General features: G+C 50.6%; 1 protein-coding gene across 1 annotated transcript; it reads right to left on the bottom strand.

Moving 5' to 3' along the window:
- Positions 1–3,495: 3,495 nt before the first annotated feature.
- Positions 3,496–6,985, bottom strand: JAGN1 (jagunal homolog 1). The gene is made up of 2 exons (XM_007517108.3): positions 6,811–6,985; positions 3,496–4,112 (listed from the first exon to the last, which is right to left on the bottom strand). Exons 1-2 carry the CDS (start codon positions 6,897–6,899, stop codon positions 3,650–3,652), a joined length of 552 nt encoding a protein of 183 aa, XP_007517170.1. The 5' UTR covers positions 6,900–6,985; the 3' UTR covers positions 3,496–3,649.
- Positions 6,986–14,586: the final 7,601 nt, after the last annotated feature.

Consider the following 14,586-nt stretch of genomic DNA (forward strand, 5'->3'; position numbering starts at 1 on the left):
TAGCTCGGCCCTGGCCACGGCTGCTTTAGGACAGGACATTTTCACTTCTCAGTGCCCAGGCCCACGGCCGGAAGGACCTGCTCTCCTCATTCTCCTGAAGATACCCTCAAGCTTTCTGGCTCTTTCTGCCAAACATACTGCTGGGGAGAGGTGTGGGGAGATGGGGTTTTTGCCCCCTGAAGTCTGTGCAAGACACCGGTGTTAGCTGGCAGGGCTGGCAGGCAAAGGGAGACATGGAGCGGTTGAGGGCAAAGGCTTTCATGGCAGTGAGGGCTCCGTGGTCAGGCCTCCAGGTGGCTGGCTGTGTGTGGCCAGCACGCAGGAGGAGATGGTTGGCAGAGGCCCCTCCTGGGAAGGCGAGGCAGCAGGTCTCGCCTGTGGTTTCAGGCTGAATGAACTCACCCAGACTTCACGCTCTGGTAACCGTCAGCTGAGGACCAAGACAGGAGCTGGAGGGCTTGGTAGGCCCTGGCTGGCTTGGTGCATGGAGTGTCCTTGTCCAGGCCTCTGCAGAGACCAGTTCTGGGTTCTTCCAGTGACCACCCATTCCTAAAGTCTGTGGAGGGCAGCTGTGCTTATTGTCTAGGTCCCTTGGCAGGGACGGTCCAGCCAGTGAGGCCAGGGTGAGCCAGGTGGACAACAGGTGGATAAGCGTCCCTCCTGCACCTCTGCTCAGTCTGAGGGGGTCAGTTTCCAGAGGGAAGGAGTTCTGCCAAAGACACGAGGCAGGGACAGACTTCCAACAAGGAAGGGAAGGCAGCTGTGGCCAGGTGGTGTCTCACCCAGTAGAGCACACATTACCATGCTTGAGAATCCAAATTTAAGACTCTGACCCCCACTAGGGGATCAGCCTCATTAGTGGAAAAGCAGTGCTACAGGGGTCTCTCCTGGCTTTCTCCCACCCACTGACCCCCCCAACTCTGACTCTAAAAAATTAAGTATTTCATTTCAGTGAGAGAGATATAGAGGGGAAGGGAGATCAAAGCCCTGCTCAACTATGGCTGCTGGGGACTGAACCTGGGACCTGAGCCTCAGGCAAGAAATCCTTTGCATAATCATTAACCCACTGTACTATCACCCAACTCCCGAGTTCCTAGATTCTTAATCGATAAAGAAAACCCTGAATTTTAGCCACTCAATCTAGTCAGTCAGTAACTTGTCTGCATCCTTGTCCTTGAAACAGCAGCCCATGGGCTGCTCATCCTGACGGCCGTGTCCTCTCCTCAGCTCCTGTTTCAGCACAGAACTCTGCCGTCAGCCCCACCCTGACGGCCGGCTCAGAGGCAGATGCCCCCACCCAGGGAGGTCAGGGCGCTGCATGGTGGGCACCCGGGCGAAAGGAAAGTCTTATATTTCTTTTTAATAAATATTGATTTATTCCCTTTTTGTTGCCCTTATTGTAGTTGTTGTTATTGATGTTCTTGGAAAGGACAGAGAGAAATGGAGAGAGGAGAAGACAGAGAGGGGGAGAGAAAGATACCTGCAGACCTACTTCACCGCCTGTGAAGCTACTCCCCTGCAGGTGAAGAGCTGAGGGCTCAAACTGGGATCCTTATGTCGGTCCTTGTGCTTTGCGCCACCTGTGCTTAACCTGCTGCACTACCGCCCAACTCCCAGGAAAGTCTTTTAAACTAAGAATTCTGGCAATAAAAGATGTAAGGTGAAAATGTCAACTAGAATCAATGGAGTAACTCTGCTCTTGAAATTTTAGGGGAGAAGATGCCAGAATTGCTATAGGAACTTTGTAGTAATCGAAAAGAAAAACAGAAAACAGCTGCAGGACCCAGGTTCAAATCTCTGGTCTCCACCTGCAGGAGGAAGCTTCACGAGCGGTGGAGCAGTGCTGAGGTCTATTTCTGACTCTATCATAAATGGGGAGGGGGGAATAAAAGAAAGTAAGAGAGAAAATAAAAGAAAAAATAAGTCATCATACAGGCCCCAAGCCCCAGCAGTATCTCTCTGCTGGGAAAAAGTAGGGGTTATTCCTATTATTATAATCTTTATTTATTGGATAGAGACAGCCAAAAATCAAGAAGGTGGGGGAAACAGCTGCAGCCCTGCTTCACCACTTTCCCCTGCAGGTGGGGAGCTGCAGCTCAAACCCAGGTCCATGTGCATTGTAATGCAAGCAGGTGCACCACTGCCTGGCCCCAGAAGGGAATGATTCTTATGCGATGAAATACCAAAGCTTTGCTCTATAATTTGTGATATTCCCTCTTTTTTTTTTTTTTTTTTTGCCTCCAGGGTTACTGCTGGGGCTCAGTGCCTGCACCATGAATCCACTGCTCCTGGAGGCCATTTTATTTCCCCCTTTTGTTGCCCTCGTTGTTGTATTGTTGTTGATGTCATTCGTTGTTGGATAGGATAGAGAAATGGAAAGAGGAGGGGAAGACAGAGAGGAGGAAAGATAAGACACCTGCAGACCTGCTTCACCGCCTGTGAAGCGACTCCCCTGCAGGTGGGGAGCTGGGGGCTCGAACCAGGATCCTTCTGCTGGTCCTTGTGCTTTGCGCCACATGTGCTTAACCCACTGCGCCACCGCCCGATCCCCCAGCCCCTTCATCGTCAAGGCTGCAGGTGTGAGCAAGTCCACTCCCCCTGGTGGACTTTCTTCTTTTTGAAAGTGAGACAGAAATGAAGAGAGCCCCCATGGCACTGTTCCAGTGCCCGTGAAACTCCTTGTAGGCAGGTGGCCCTGTGCCTGGGATCTGGGTCAAGGGGGTGGGAGTGAAGGACACTCGTCCAGCAGCAGGACTAGCTGTGTGTCCCTTCTGGAGACCTGAGGGCCTGTCACTGACTGGACTCTCCTACGTCTCCCTCCTGTTCTGTGCCACCAGGCTCCGGGGGCACCTTCTCACACGCTCATCTTGCCTACTACTAGCTCCCCCCACACGGCCCGTTCTGATTCCTTTGTTCACGATACAGCACCACTGTCAGCCCGACAGGCACGACACACAAGCGGAAGTGCCTGCGGCCTGGGCCCGGAGCAGGGTGACACTGGCCCACCTCACGGGTGGAGGTCACAGTACTCGGCCCACGGCAGCTCCTGCCAGTTACCTGCAGGGCTGTGACAGACCGGGCCTCTCGGGGCCCAGCTCACTTCCCCAAGGTCGCTGCTAGGTTCCTCGACCGGCAGGCTTCTCTCTCCTAGTGCTCAGGCCACTCAAGCGACATACCTCGCACTCCAGCGAACCCCAAACACCAGGCACGGGGTGACAGGGCAGCTGAACTTTATTGACACTGATGTTAAAAGGCTCTGTAGTGGCAGGAGGAGCCTCTCACATGTTTCTGGGACCACCGCCTGTGGATGGAACCTGGTCTATTCCCTCCCTCCTTCAGTCTCAGTGGATAAGCTGTGGTGGACGGAAGTGGGGAGATGGGCAGAAGAGGCAAGGCTCAGGCTGTCTGAAAGAAACCTCCCGGGAGACCTCATCTGGCTGAAGGCCCCCAGCTCCAGCCCAGCAGGGAGTAGTCCCGCCGCCTGAGCCTGACCCCGGCTGACGGTGACAGCAGGGGCTCTCCGGCACGTGGCCCAGTCTGGACGAATCTCCAGCGTCCCGCTGTCCAGAGGGCCACCACAGAGTCCAGAAGGCTTCCTCCATCTTCTTGCTCGCCCAGCCTGGCGGGAGGCCGGCTCCACCCGCAGGCCTCACTTCTTCTTCTTCTCCTGCGTGCTGGTGAACCACGCGTCCAGGAGCTTCTTGCTGTAGTACAGCTGCCAGGCGTGCACCTGCACGGCCAGCACCAGTACCAGGTACATGACCAACACGGCCGAGAAGCCGAAGAGGAAGCGGTAGGCCTTGCCGTGGCGGTAGAGCTGCTGTGCCGCGGGGAACATCTCCATACTGCCGTAGATGAGTGGCGCCACGGAGAAGAGCCCCACGCTGATCATGGACAGCACCAGGTAGCTGATGTTGTTGCGGGGAAAGGAGAGCAGGCCCAGCACCGAGGGCGCCACGCTCAGCAGGTACAGATACTCCCACTGGTACGGTGTGGCCACCTGGTCGCGCGACAGGAGTTTCAGCTGAGCCACGCTCATCTTGGCCACCAGCAGCAGCCAGATGACCAGGTGCACGTAGATCAGCTTCTTGATTTCATGCTTGAGTGTCACACTGTGAGGCAGAGCAGAGGGGGAAGCCCGGTCACTTGGCTGTCTCGCTGTCACCACCGGGGGGAGGGCGGCTACGCTGGGCACGGGGCACAGGCCACAGTCAGGTATGGCCCCTGCTCGGAGGCCAGGCACTGGGCACAGAAGAAGAATGGGCAATGTGAAGATGAACCAGGGGTGGGGCAGATAGCATAATGGCTATTCAAAGAGACTCTCATGCCCAAGGTTCCAAGGGCCCCAAAAGAACCGGGAATGCTCTGAACGTTCTCTGTGGCTGTAGGACACATGGGCTCACAGCCAGGCGGAAAGGATTTGGTCTGGGGTGGGGTGTCTGGAAAAGCATGGGGGGAGGGTGCTCTCTGAGCGAGGTTCCCGGGGGAGAGAGAGATGACGAGCCCAAGTGGAAGTAGCAGCAGACAGAAGCCCCAGCATCTGTGCCCCAGGATGCCCATGCTTGGGTGCCTGGGTGCGGCGGGGGTCCACTCTAGGAAGGAGGGGTCAAGTGCTATGAGGCCAGCAAGACTTTTGCGTCAGCTCTGAGTCAGAAGCACAAAGGCGCTGCTTTCAGAAAGCTGACTACACCACGGCACAGAGCCCGCAGGAAGGGTCATGGCAACGGTGGAATTTTTCTTTAAAAAAAAAAAAAAAGGCTCATTAGGAGATGTGAATGAGTGAGGGAGGCCAGAGCACTATTGGCTGTGGCGCAGGCTGGTGCCAGGGCCAGGCCTGAGGGCCTCTGGTATGGGAGTCTCCAACACTCCATACTCAGAGGAGACATATCATTTTATTTTAAATCATTTTATTTTTTAAAAATTTTATTTGATAGGAAATAAGAGGAACTGAAGGGGAATGGAGATATAGGGAGAGGAGGGTGGGGGGAGAGAAAGACACCTGCGGTACTGCTTCACCACTAGGAAGCTTCCCCTCTGTAGATGGGGACCAGGGGTTTGAACCTTGGTCCTTGCAACATGGCACCATGTGTGCTCAGCCAGGTGCACCACCAGCTGCACCCCCCCTTTTTTGCCTCCAGGGCTTGGAGCAGGCACTACCAAGCCACTGCTCCTGGCCACCATCTTTTTTCCATTGTTGTTGATGTTATTATTGTTGCTCCTGGATAGGACAAAGAAATTGAGAGAGGAAGGGAAGACAGATTGGGGAGAGAGAGGAAGGGAAGACAGAAAGGGGAAGAAAGACAGACACCCACAGACCTGCTTCACTGCTTGCAAAGTGACCCCCCTGCAGGTGGGGAGCTGGGGGCTCGAACCTGGATCCTCTCGAGGGTCCTTATGCTTTGTGCCATGTGCGCTTAACATGGTGCACTATTGTGACCCCTCCCACACTTGTACATGTTTCTTCTAACTCATGCCGAGTGCATTCTTTTCACACCTCCCTCCCACCAGGCAGGCATGAATACACCTTCAAGGTTGGAAGGTCCTCTTAAGCAGGGGTCTGTGAATAAGAATGAAGTGAGAATGGGTTTGGGAGACAGCGGTTATGCAGAAAGATTTTCATGCCTGAGGCTCTGAGCTCCCCAGCACCATCACCAGCCAGAGTTGAGATGGGGGTCTCCTAAAGAAAAAAGAAAAGCGCAAGGACCGGCATGAGGATCCCGGTTCGAGCCCCCGGCTCCCCACCTGCAGGGGAGTCACTTCACAAGCGGTGAAGCTGGTCTACAGGTGTCTGTCTTTCTCTCCCCCTCTCTGTCTTCCCCTCCTCTCTCCATTTCTCTTTGTCCTATCCAACAACAACATCAATAACAACAATAATAATTACAACAATAAAACAACAAGGGCAACAAAAGGGAATAAATATTTTTTTAAAAAAGTTTTTAAAAGGGAGAGGGGATTAAGTGAGGGTGTGAAGAGCTTGGGTCAGAGACCCAGGAGGTGGTGCAGTGGATGAGGCACCAGACAGTTCAGTCCCCAGCATCGCGGCAGCCAGAGTGAAGCTGTTTCTTTCTCCACCCCATCCCCACCCACCAGCGACTACATTAATCTTTAAAGGTGCTTATACAGAAGAAGCTCGCAATTCTTGAAAACCCTGCAGAGGGTCTGGGAGATGGCGCAGTGGAAAACCCTGGAGAGAAGGCTGCAAAGCACATCCTGGTACTGCCCCAAAGTAAAGGGCTCTGGGGGTAGGGCTTTCAGGTCCTGCTGCACCACGGTGGAGGGAGGCCTAGGCTGCAGAAAAATTGAAATTTTACTAGTGTATCAACAACGGTATCTACTATAAACCATGAACCACCCCCAACAAAAAGGCATATGCTGGGAGAGTTCAAGGGACTTGCGGAAAGCTCTTTCTTTCTTTCTTTCTTTTTTCTTTTTTAGTATTCATTACAGAAAACGAGGCAGGATGGGGGGGCAGTGGCCGGGGTCCAGCCGTGCAGGCGGGGGCACCTCTGGGCCAGGTCGCTCGGGGCTCCGGGGGTCACTGGGTCACCCTCGCCCCTGATTTCACAGCGTCTGGGGGGAGAGGTGCCCCGGGGCGCCTGCATGCCTGGGGGCCGCACCTGCCCTGCCCATGCCCCCCATGTCCAGATAGCCTCGGACCCTGGGCCCCAGGACATGCCGCGCTCCCCAGGCCTGGGAAGCAAGCTGGCCCTTCCCCTCGCAGGTGGGGAAACCGAGGCTGCGCCCCGGCAGCAGCGGAGCCTGGGGGCCTTCCGAGGTGAGGCTGGCCGTCGGGGACCGAGCCGGCCCTACCTCATCTGGTAGTGCAAGGCCACGCGCTCCCGGTGCTGGAAGTCGCTGCCGTCCGTGCCGGCCGCTCGCGGGCCCGCCCGAGATGCCATGATCCCCGCGCGGAGCCCCGGAGCCGCGCCGAACTCAAGTTTCGGCAGCCAGACAGTCGTGTTTTTTTTCTGGAGGGGAAGCCACTTCCGGCCGCTCTGTCCCAGGAACCTCTGCTCTATGGTCACTTCCGGCTCAGGGCGCCGGCGCGCAGGCGCAGTGTATAGACTCCACCCCTATCCCCATGACAACAGGAAACGCCTCTCCAGGGCTGGCTGACAGTCTGCAGCCCCTCCAGCTGCTCCTGGCGCGTTGCCACCGCCTTGAACTCTAACACGGATTTTTTGGTGTTTTTTTTTTTTTCTTTTCTAAATACTTCTCATTCTTTGACATAAATGGCATCCGTATTTTTTTTTAAGTATCAACCATTGCTTTTGAATTTTCCCTGGATGTCCGACTTCCAAACAAGATCTATTGCTTAAAATATTTTATTTATTATTATCTTCCGGTTTTTTTGTTTACTAACATGAGAGAGAGAGAGGGAGAGGGAAAGGGAGAGGGAGAGGAGAGAGAGCGAACCAGAGCATCACTCTAGTATGTGTAGTACTGGGGCTTGATCTCAGGACCTCGTACTTGCAAGTCCTAAGCTCTACCTCTGTGCCAAGTCCTAGGCTGCTCTATTTTTATTTTATTTGTTTCTCGTTAATGTAGTGCCAGGTAATGAACCTCCCCAGTCCACTTGTCAATTTTGGGTACTTTTTGAAATTTCTATTAGTTCACAAAACTCTTAAGATTTCAGGAGCATAGGGCTGAGAAGCTGGCACGGGGGTTCTGCAAAAGATATTCATGCCCTAAGCTGCTCAATGTTCTATTCCTGGCACCACCATAAACCAGAGCCAAGTAGTGCTCTGGTTAAAATAATAAAGAGATTGTTAAAATATAGTTTTAAAGTGCTAATTTTACTGAATCCCAGACTTTAAAATAGATTTTAGAAGCATACTTTGACATCCCTGTCTTTTGTGTAGGTAAATTACAGAGCCCAGCAGCAGGCTTGTGCTTTTCCCCATCCAGTAACCACAAGAGGTCTCAAAAGGTCCAATAGACTGATACAGCCCTGTGCACGCTTCTTGTGTATGAGATCACTTGCTTTCACCATCTATAGTCCACACAGGAGTGGCACCATCCAGTAGTGGAAGGCTGCCTTTTTTTTTGTTTTTAAAGGGCAGATAAAGCTAGGGCTGTCTCTCAACAAGCCACTTCCCAAGAATCCCTAGAATTGGTCCTTTTAGCACAGTTTTATGGCAGGTTCTCAGAACACCCTTTAAAAAAATTTTTTTTATTTATTATCTTTTGTTGCCCTTGTTTTATTGTTGTAGTTATTATTGTTGTCATCGTTGTTGGATAGGTCAGAGAGAAATAGAGAGGAGGGGAAGACAGGGGAGAAAGACACCTGCAGACCTGCTTCATTGCCTGTGAAGCAACTCACCTGTAGGTGGGGAGGATCCTTATGCTGGTCCTTGTGCTTTTATTCTCTCTCCCTGCCCCCTCTCTACCTCTCCGTCACTATCTGAAAAAAAAAAGTTGAGAGTACAGGTCCTGGAAAAGGATGATAGAGGACCTAGTGGGGGTTGTATTGTTATGTGGAAAACTGAGAAATGTTATGCATGTACAAAGTATTGCATTTACTGTTTACTGTAAAACATTAATCCCCCAATAAAGAAATTTTTAAAAAAGTTGATTGGAATGGTGGCAAGGATAGTAAACAATTCCTGCTGAGCCTCCCAGCCTCTTTAAAAAGATTTTTTAAAATATTTATTTATTTATTTATTTATTTATTCCCTTTTGTGGCCCTTGTTGTTTTACTGTTGTAGATATTATTGTTATTGATGTCATCGTCATTGTTGGATAGGACAGCTCTCTGGAGAGAAAGAGGGAGAGAGGAGGGGAAGACAGAGAGGGGGAGAGAAAGACAGACACCTACAGACCTGCTTCACCGCCTGTGAAGCGACTCCCCTGCAGGTGGGAAGCCAGGGGCTTGAACTGGGATTCTCCCACTTTGCGCAACGTGCGCTTAACCCGCTGCGCTACCACCCGACTCCCGGCCTCCCAGCCTCTTCCCTCAAGCATCGTGGTGTTGCTGAGGCACCACCCTCAGGAGGTGCTTTCTGCATCAGCCCAAGGTCATCTTGTTGTATCTACTGATTTGCTGTGGGGCTGTCATTTCTGCTGTCTGCTTTCTGGGCTGCAGGAATGTGTCAGCCACTGACAGCTTCTGAGTCACCCATGGACTGATCATGGAACAGCAAGTCCTCAATGGACAGACAGACGTTAGATCAGTGTTTGTGGTGTGAACGTTCCCAGGAGGGGCCCACCCTTTACCCATAACTGCCAAGGGAAGGACTTGTGTCTAAATAGTAGCAGTAATAGTGGCAGCAGCTCAGTTGCAGACTCAGTAGCAAGTGCATTTCTTGACTATCTCATTTCATCTCCACGGCAGTCTGTGGTGGTACTATTTTTAACTCCCATTTGTTAAGTCAAACTAGAGTTCAGGGGAGTGAGGTCACAAAGTGGGCTCGCTGAGCAGTGTGTGTCCCGGGTCCTCCCACCCTTGTAACCCGTCACAGGTGTTCCCTTCTCTTTCTTCTTCTTCTCCACCCAGTTCTTTTTTTCTTTTCTTTCTTTATTATTGAAGAGAGACAGAAGTTGAGAGGGGAGGGGAAGTGTAGAGAGGGAATGAGACAAAGAGACACCTGCAGCCCTGCTCTGCCACATGTGAAGCTTTCCCCCTGCAGGTGGGGGCCAGAGGCTTGAATCTGCATCCTTGTGCCCTGTAATGTCTGCGCTTAACCAGGTGTGCCACTGCCTGGCCCCTCTCAAGGGTGATTTTTTTTAGACTTGACCCCAGAAATACTAAGTTGTCTGAGTTGGGAGTTGGGGTGGCATCCAATAATCTGAGTTTTAAAAAAATATTTATTTATTTATGTATTCCCTTTTGTTGCCCTAGTTGTTTTATTGTTGTAGTTATTATTGTTGTCGTCGTCATTGGATAGGACAGAGAGAAATAGAGAGAGGAGGGGAAGACAGAGAGGGAGAGAGAAAGATATACAACTACAGACCTGCTTCACCTCCTGTGAAGCGATGCCCCTGTAGGTGGGGACCCAGGGGCTCGAACCAGGATCCTTAACCGGTCCTTGCACTTTGTGCCATGTGCACTTAACCCGCTGCGCTACCGCCCAACTCCCCAATCCGAGATTTTTTTCTCCATTTATTTATTTATTTATTTTCCATTTATTTTTATGAGTTATTTATTTATGAACTAGTGAGACACAGAGAGAACTAGCACATCACCATAGCACATGTGATGCTGGGTATCAAACTGGGGCCGTAATGCTTGAGAGTTCAATACCTTATCCACTGCCTCATATCTTGCCCGCTATTTTTTTTTCCAGAGTCTCCACTGGGAGGGGATTGTGCCTCCTGGTCCCAGCAAACCTCCCCCTCTCTTTGGATAGAAGATGAGAGATTGAGAAAGAGAGAGAGAGGAGAGACACCCTGTGGTTTCTGCGCCTGAAGCTTCCCATGTGCAGCTACTTCCACATTGGGCCCGGGGCTCTAAACAGGACCCTGCACATGGTGAAGTCTGTGCTCTGACAGGCCAGCTGATTTCCAGCCCCTGAATTATTTTTATTAGGATAGAGACACAGAGAAATAAGCCAAGAGTGGTCCGGGAGGTGGCACAGTGGATAAAGTACTGGACTCTCAAGCATGAGGTCCTAAGTGTGATCCCCAGCAGCACATGTACCAGAGTGATATCTGATTCTCTCTCTCCTCCTATTCCTTTCATAAATACATAAATAAATAAATAAAATATTTATTTTTAAAAATTGTTTAACCTTTATTTATTGGATAGAGACAGACAGAAGTAGAGAGGGAGGGAGCGATAGAGAAGGCGAGAGACAGAGAGACACCTACAGCCCTGCTTCACAACTCGCAAAGCTTTCCCCATGCAGGTGGGGGCCGGGGGCTCGAACCTGGGTTCTTGTGCATTGCAACATGTGCGTTCAACCAGGTGCACCACCGCCCAGCTCCAATAAAATATTTCAAAAAGAGAGAGACATAGAGCAAGAGAGGGAGAGAGAGACGCCTGCACCCTGCTCCATCACTCCTGAAGCTTCCCCACTGCAGGTGGACTAAGAAGTCAAACCTGGTAACTTGCGAACTTTATCACTAGTGCCACCTCCTGGCCTCTTTTTTTTTTTAACATAATGCCTGAGAATGAACCCATGACGTAGAACATGTTTGGTGAACTATCTCCAGCCCAATTTCCATTCTATCAGCACATAGACAGAAACACCTCAGCACTATCCCACCATCTGTAGAGTTCCCCCCATGCTGCCCAGGGTGCTCCCAAGTGGTGCCAGGGCTCTAACCCAGAGCCACATACTAGTTCAGGCATGTACTGTACCTGTTGAGCCATCTCCCCAACTGCAGCAGCAATGTGATTTTTTTTTTTTTTGCCTCCAGGGTTATTACTGGGGCTTGGAGCCAGCACTACAAATCCACTGCTCCTGGTGGCCATTTTTTTCCCCATTTTATTGAATAGGGTAGAGAGAAATTGAGAGAGGAGGAGGAGGAGAGAGAGAGAGAGACATGCCGACCTGCTGTCCTGCCAACCTGCAGCCCTGCTTCACTTGTGAAGTGTCTCCCATGTACATGGGGGACATGGGCTCAAACCTGGATACTTGTGCAGGTCCTTGCACTTTGTACTATGTGCACTTAACCGGGTGCATCACCACCTGGTTTCCAGCAATCTGAATTTTTTTTAAAAAGTTATATTTATTTTAATGAGAGATACAGAGAGAACAACCAGGGGACTGTTCAGCTCTGATTTGTGCTGGTGCTGGGGATTGAACCTGGGACTTTCAGAGCCTCAGGCATGAAAGTCATTTTTGCAGAACCATTATGCTGTCTCCCCAGCCTTATCATCTAAGTTTTAACAAACACTTGTATGTGTGTGGTGGGTGGGGGAGGCACTATGAGGCGCTCCAGGGAAGAGTCCTGTAGTGTGAGCCTGCTGAGCTTGAACTGATATCAAAACTCAGCGTTGTGGCCCAGGACCTGTCACAGTGGATAGAGTGTTGGCCTCATAAGCAGATGGTCCAAAATTCAGTTCACGGCACAGAATACGACAGAGTGATGCTCTGAGCTCTCCGTCTCTCCCTTTCCTCTACTTACCAATCACTCCTGAAGTACAGTCTTCCCCACCTGCAGGGGAGTCGCTTCACAGGCAGTGAAATAGGTCTGCCGGTGTCTTTCTCTCCCCCTCTCTGTCCTCCCTTCCTCTTTCTATTTCTCTCTGTCCTGTCCAACAACAATGACAGCAACAACAACAATAATAACAATGATAAACAAGGGCAACAAAAGGAGGGGGAGCCTCCAGGAGCAGTGAATTCACAGTGCAGGCACCAGGTCCCAGTGATAACCCTGGAGGCAAAAAAAAGAGAGAGGAAGGAAGGAAGGAAGGAAGGAAGGAAGGAAGGAAGGAAGGAAGGAAAGAAGGAAGGAAGAAATATAGTCTTTAGAAAGCAGTTTTATTGAGCTGTAGCTCACACACATCACACAAGAGCACGAGTCACCGGCTCTCAGTGTCTCCTCAGGGTAGTGCGGGTGTGACCAGACTGTGACTGGGTAAAACCACCAGAGTTCTCTCTCCCCCCACCAGAGACTCATCAGTATTCATGGCTTAAGCAACTGGTCATTTCTATTTCTTCTCTGTCTTTATTTAATTATTTTAAATATTTATTTTTCCTGAGACAGAAACAGATGTGGGGAGGAGAGAGGGAGAGAAAGAGACCAAAGCTTCCTTCAGTATAGTGTGGCCAGGGCTTGAACCTGGGTGGGTTGTGCACATGGCAGAGAAGTGCACTGTCTAGGTGAGCTATTTGGTTGGTCCCTCTCTCCTGTCTCCATAGCGTTGCCTCTTCTGGACATTTCATGTCAGTTGAATAGAGCAGTGGGTGTAGGGGCTTGGTGACTGGATTTCTCATGTGTGTTCCAGGTTCAGCCACATATGAGCCTGACATCGTTATTGACGGAGACCTTCCTGTTATGAAAATGACACTTTCTAAGGGAGTCGGGTGGTGGTGCAGCGTGTTAAGCGCACGTGGTGCAAAGCACAAGGACCGGCAAAGGATCTGGGTTCAAGCCCCCGGCTCCCCACCTGCAGGGGAGTCGCTTCACAGGCGGTGAAGCAGGTCTGCAGGTGTCTGTCTTTCTCTCCCCCTCTCTGTCTTCCCCTCCTCTCTCCATTTCTCTCTGTCCTATCCAACAACGACGACATCAATAACCACAACGGTGTTAAACAACAAGGGCAACGAAAGGGAAAATAAATAAATAAATAAATAAATAAACAAAACTTAAAAAAAAGAAAATAACAAAAAAAATTCTTTAAAAAAAAAAGAAAAGAAAATGACACTTTCTTTTGCCACAGCCCATGCAGACTTGGCTTCTTTCCATTTGGCTATTGTGAATAATATCTGAATGCTCGTGTGGGGGCAGGGATGTAGCCCAGAGGTAGAACACATGCATCCCATATATGAGGCCCTGGGTTCAATCCCTGGCACCCTCCACACCCCAAACAAAAAAGAAAGAAAAGGAATTGTGGGTGTGTATGATCATTTATTTCTCTTGCATGTGTACATATGAATAATGTTGCTGGGTTGTGGATGTTACACTCTTTTTTAAATTTTTATTTATTTATTTTCCCTTTTGTTGCCTTTGTTTTTTATTGTTGTTGTAGTTATTGTTGTTGTTATTGATGTTGTTGTTGTTGGATAGGACAGAGAGAAATGGAGAGAGACAGAGAGGGGCAGAAAACGATAGTCACGGGAGCCGGGCTGTAGCGCAGCGGGTTAAGCGCAGGTGGCGCAAAGCGCAGGGACCGGCATAAGGATCCCGGTTCGAACCCGGCTCCCCACCTGCAGGGGAGTCGCTTTACAGGCGGTGAAGCAGGTCTGCAGGTGTCTGTCTTTCTCTCCTCCTCTCTGTCTTCCCCTCCTCTCTCCATTTCTCTCTGTCCTAGAGACAACGACAACAACAATAATAACTACAACAATAAAACAACAAGGACAACAAAAGGGAATAAATAAATAAAATAAATATTTAAAAAAAAAAAGAAAGACAACGATAGTCACCTGCAGACCTGCTTCCCTGCCTGAGAAGCGACTCCCCTGCAGGAGGGGAGGATGTTACACTCTTAACCCTACATGTTTCCGCCAGTCACTGTGATAATAATGCAATTATTAGATGGCTGCACGGTATCTGGGGAGGTGGCTCAGTGGGCGGAGCACAGGACTTGCATGCCTGAGGCCCCAGATTTGACCCCCAGTACTGTATGGGCAGGTGCAGAACTCTGCACCCTTTCTCTCTGTCCATCAAGAGATAATCATTAAAAATACATAGAGATATATTATCAGGGGCACCAAGATTCATTTCTAGTTGGGGAGCTAGCACAGTGGTTAGGACACAAGACTTCCATGCCTGGGGCTCCCAGGTTCCAGGTTCAGTCACCTGCAGCTTACTGTAAGTTAGAGCTGAGCAGTGCGCATGTACCGGTTTAAAAGTAAACAAGTCAACTATGGGAGTCTCTCTAGCAAAGCCTCTCACCTACATTTCAGAAATGCTCCCTCCGGCCCTCTCACAGAGGAGTGGGGACCCCTGTGGCACCCGGAAGAGCTGGGGTTCACAGAG

The sequence above is a fragment of the Erinaceus europaeus genome, chromosome 21, assembly GCF_950295315.1.
Source record: "Erinaceus europaeus chromosome 21, mEriEur2.1, whole genome shotgun sequence".
Lineage (NCBI taxonomy): Eukaryota > Metazoa > Chordata > Mammalia > Eulipotyphla > Erinaceidae > Erinaceus > Erinaceus europaeus.

Excerpts from the sequence above, each read along its gene's own strand:
- JAGN1 (XM_007517108.3), bottom strand. The coding sequence starts at position 6,899 with ATGGCATCTCGGGCGGGCCCGCGAGCGGCCGGCACGGACGGCAGCGAC. Across the intron at positions 4,113-6,810 it reads GCCTTGCACTACCAGATGAG|TGTGACACTCAAGCATGAAA; the intron begins GTAGGGCCGGCT and ends TCTGCCTCACAG.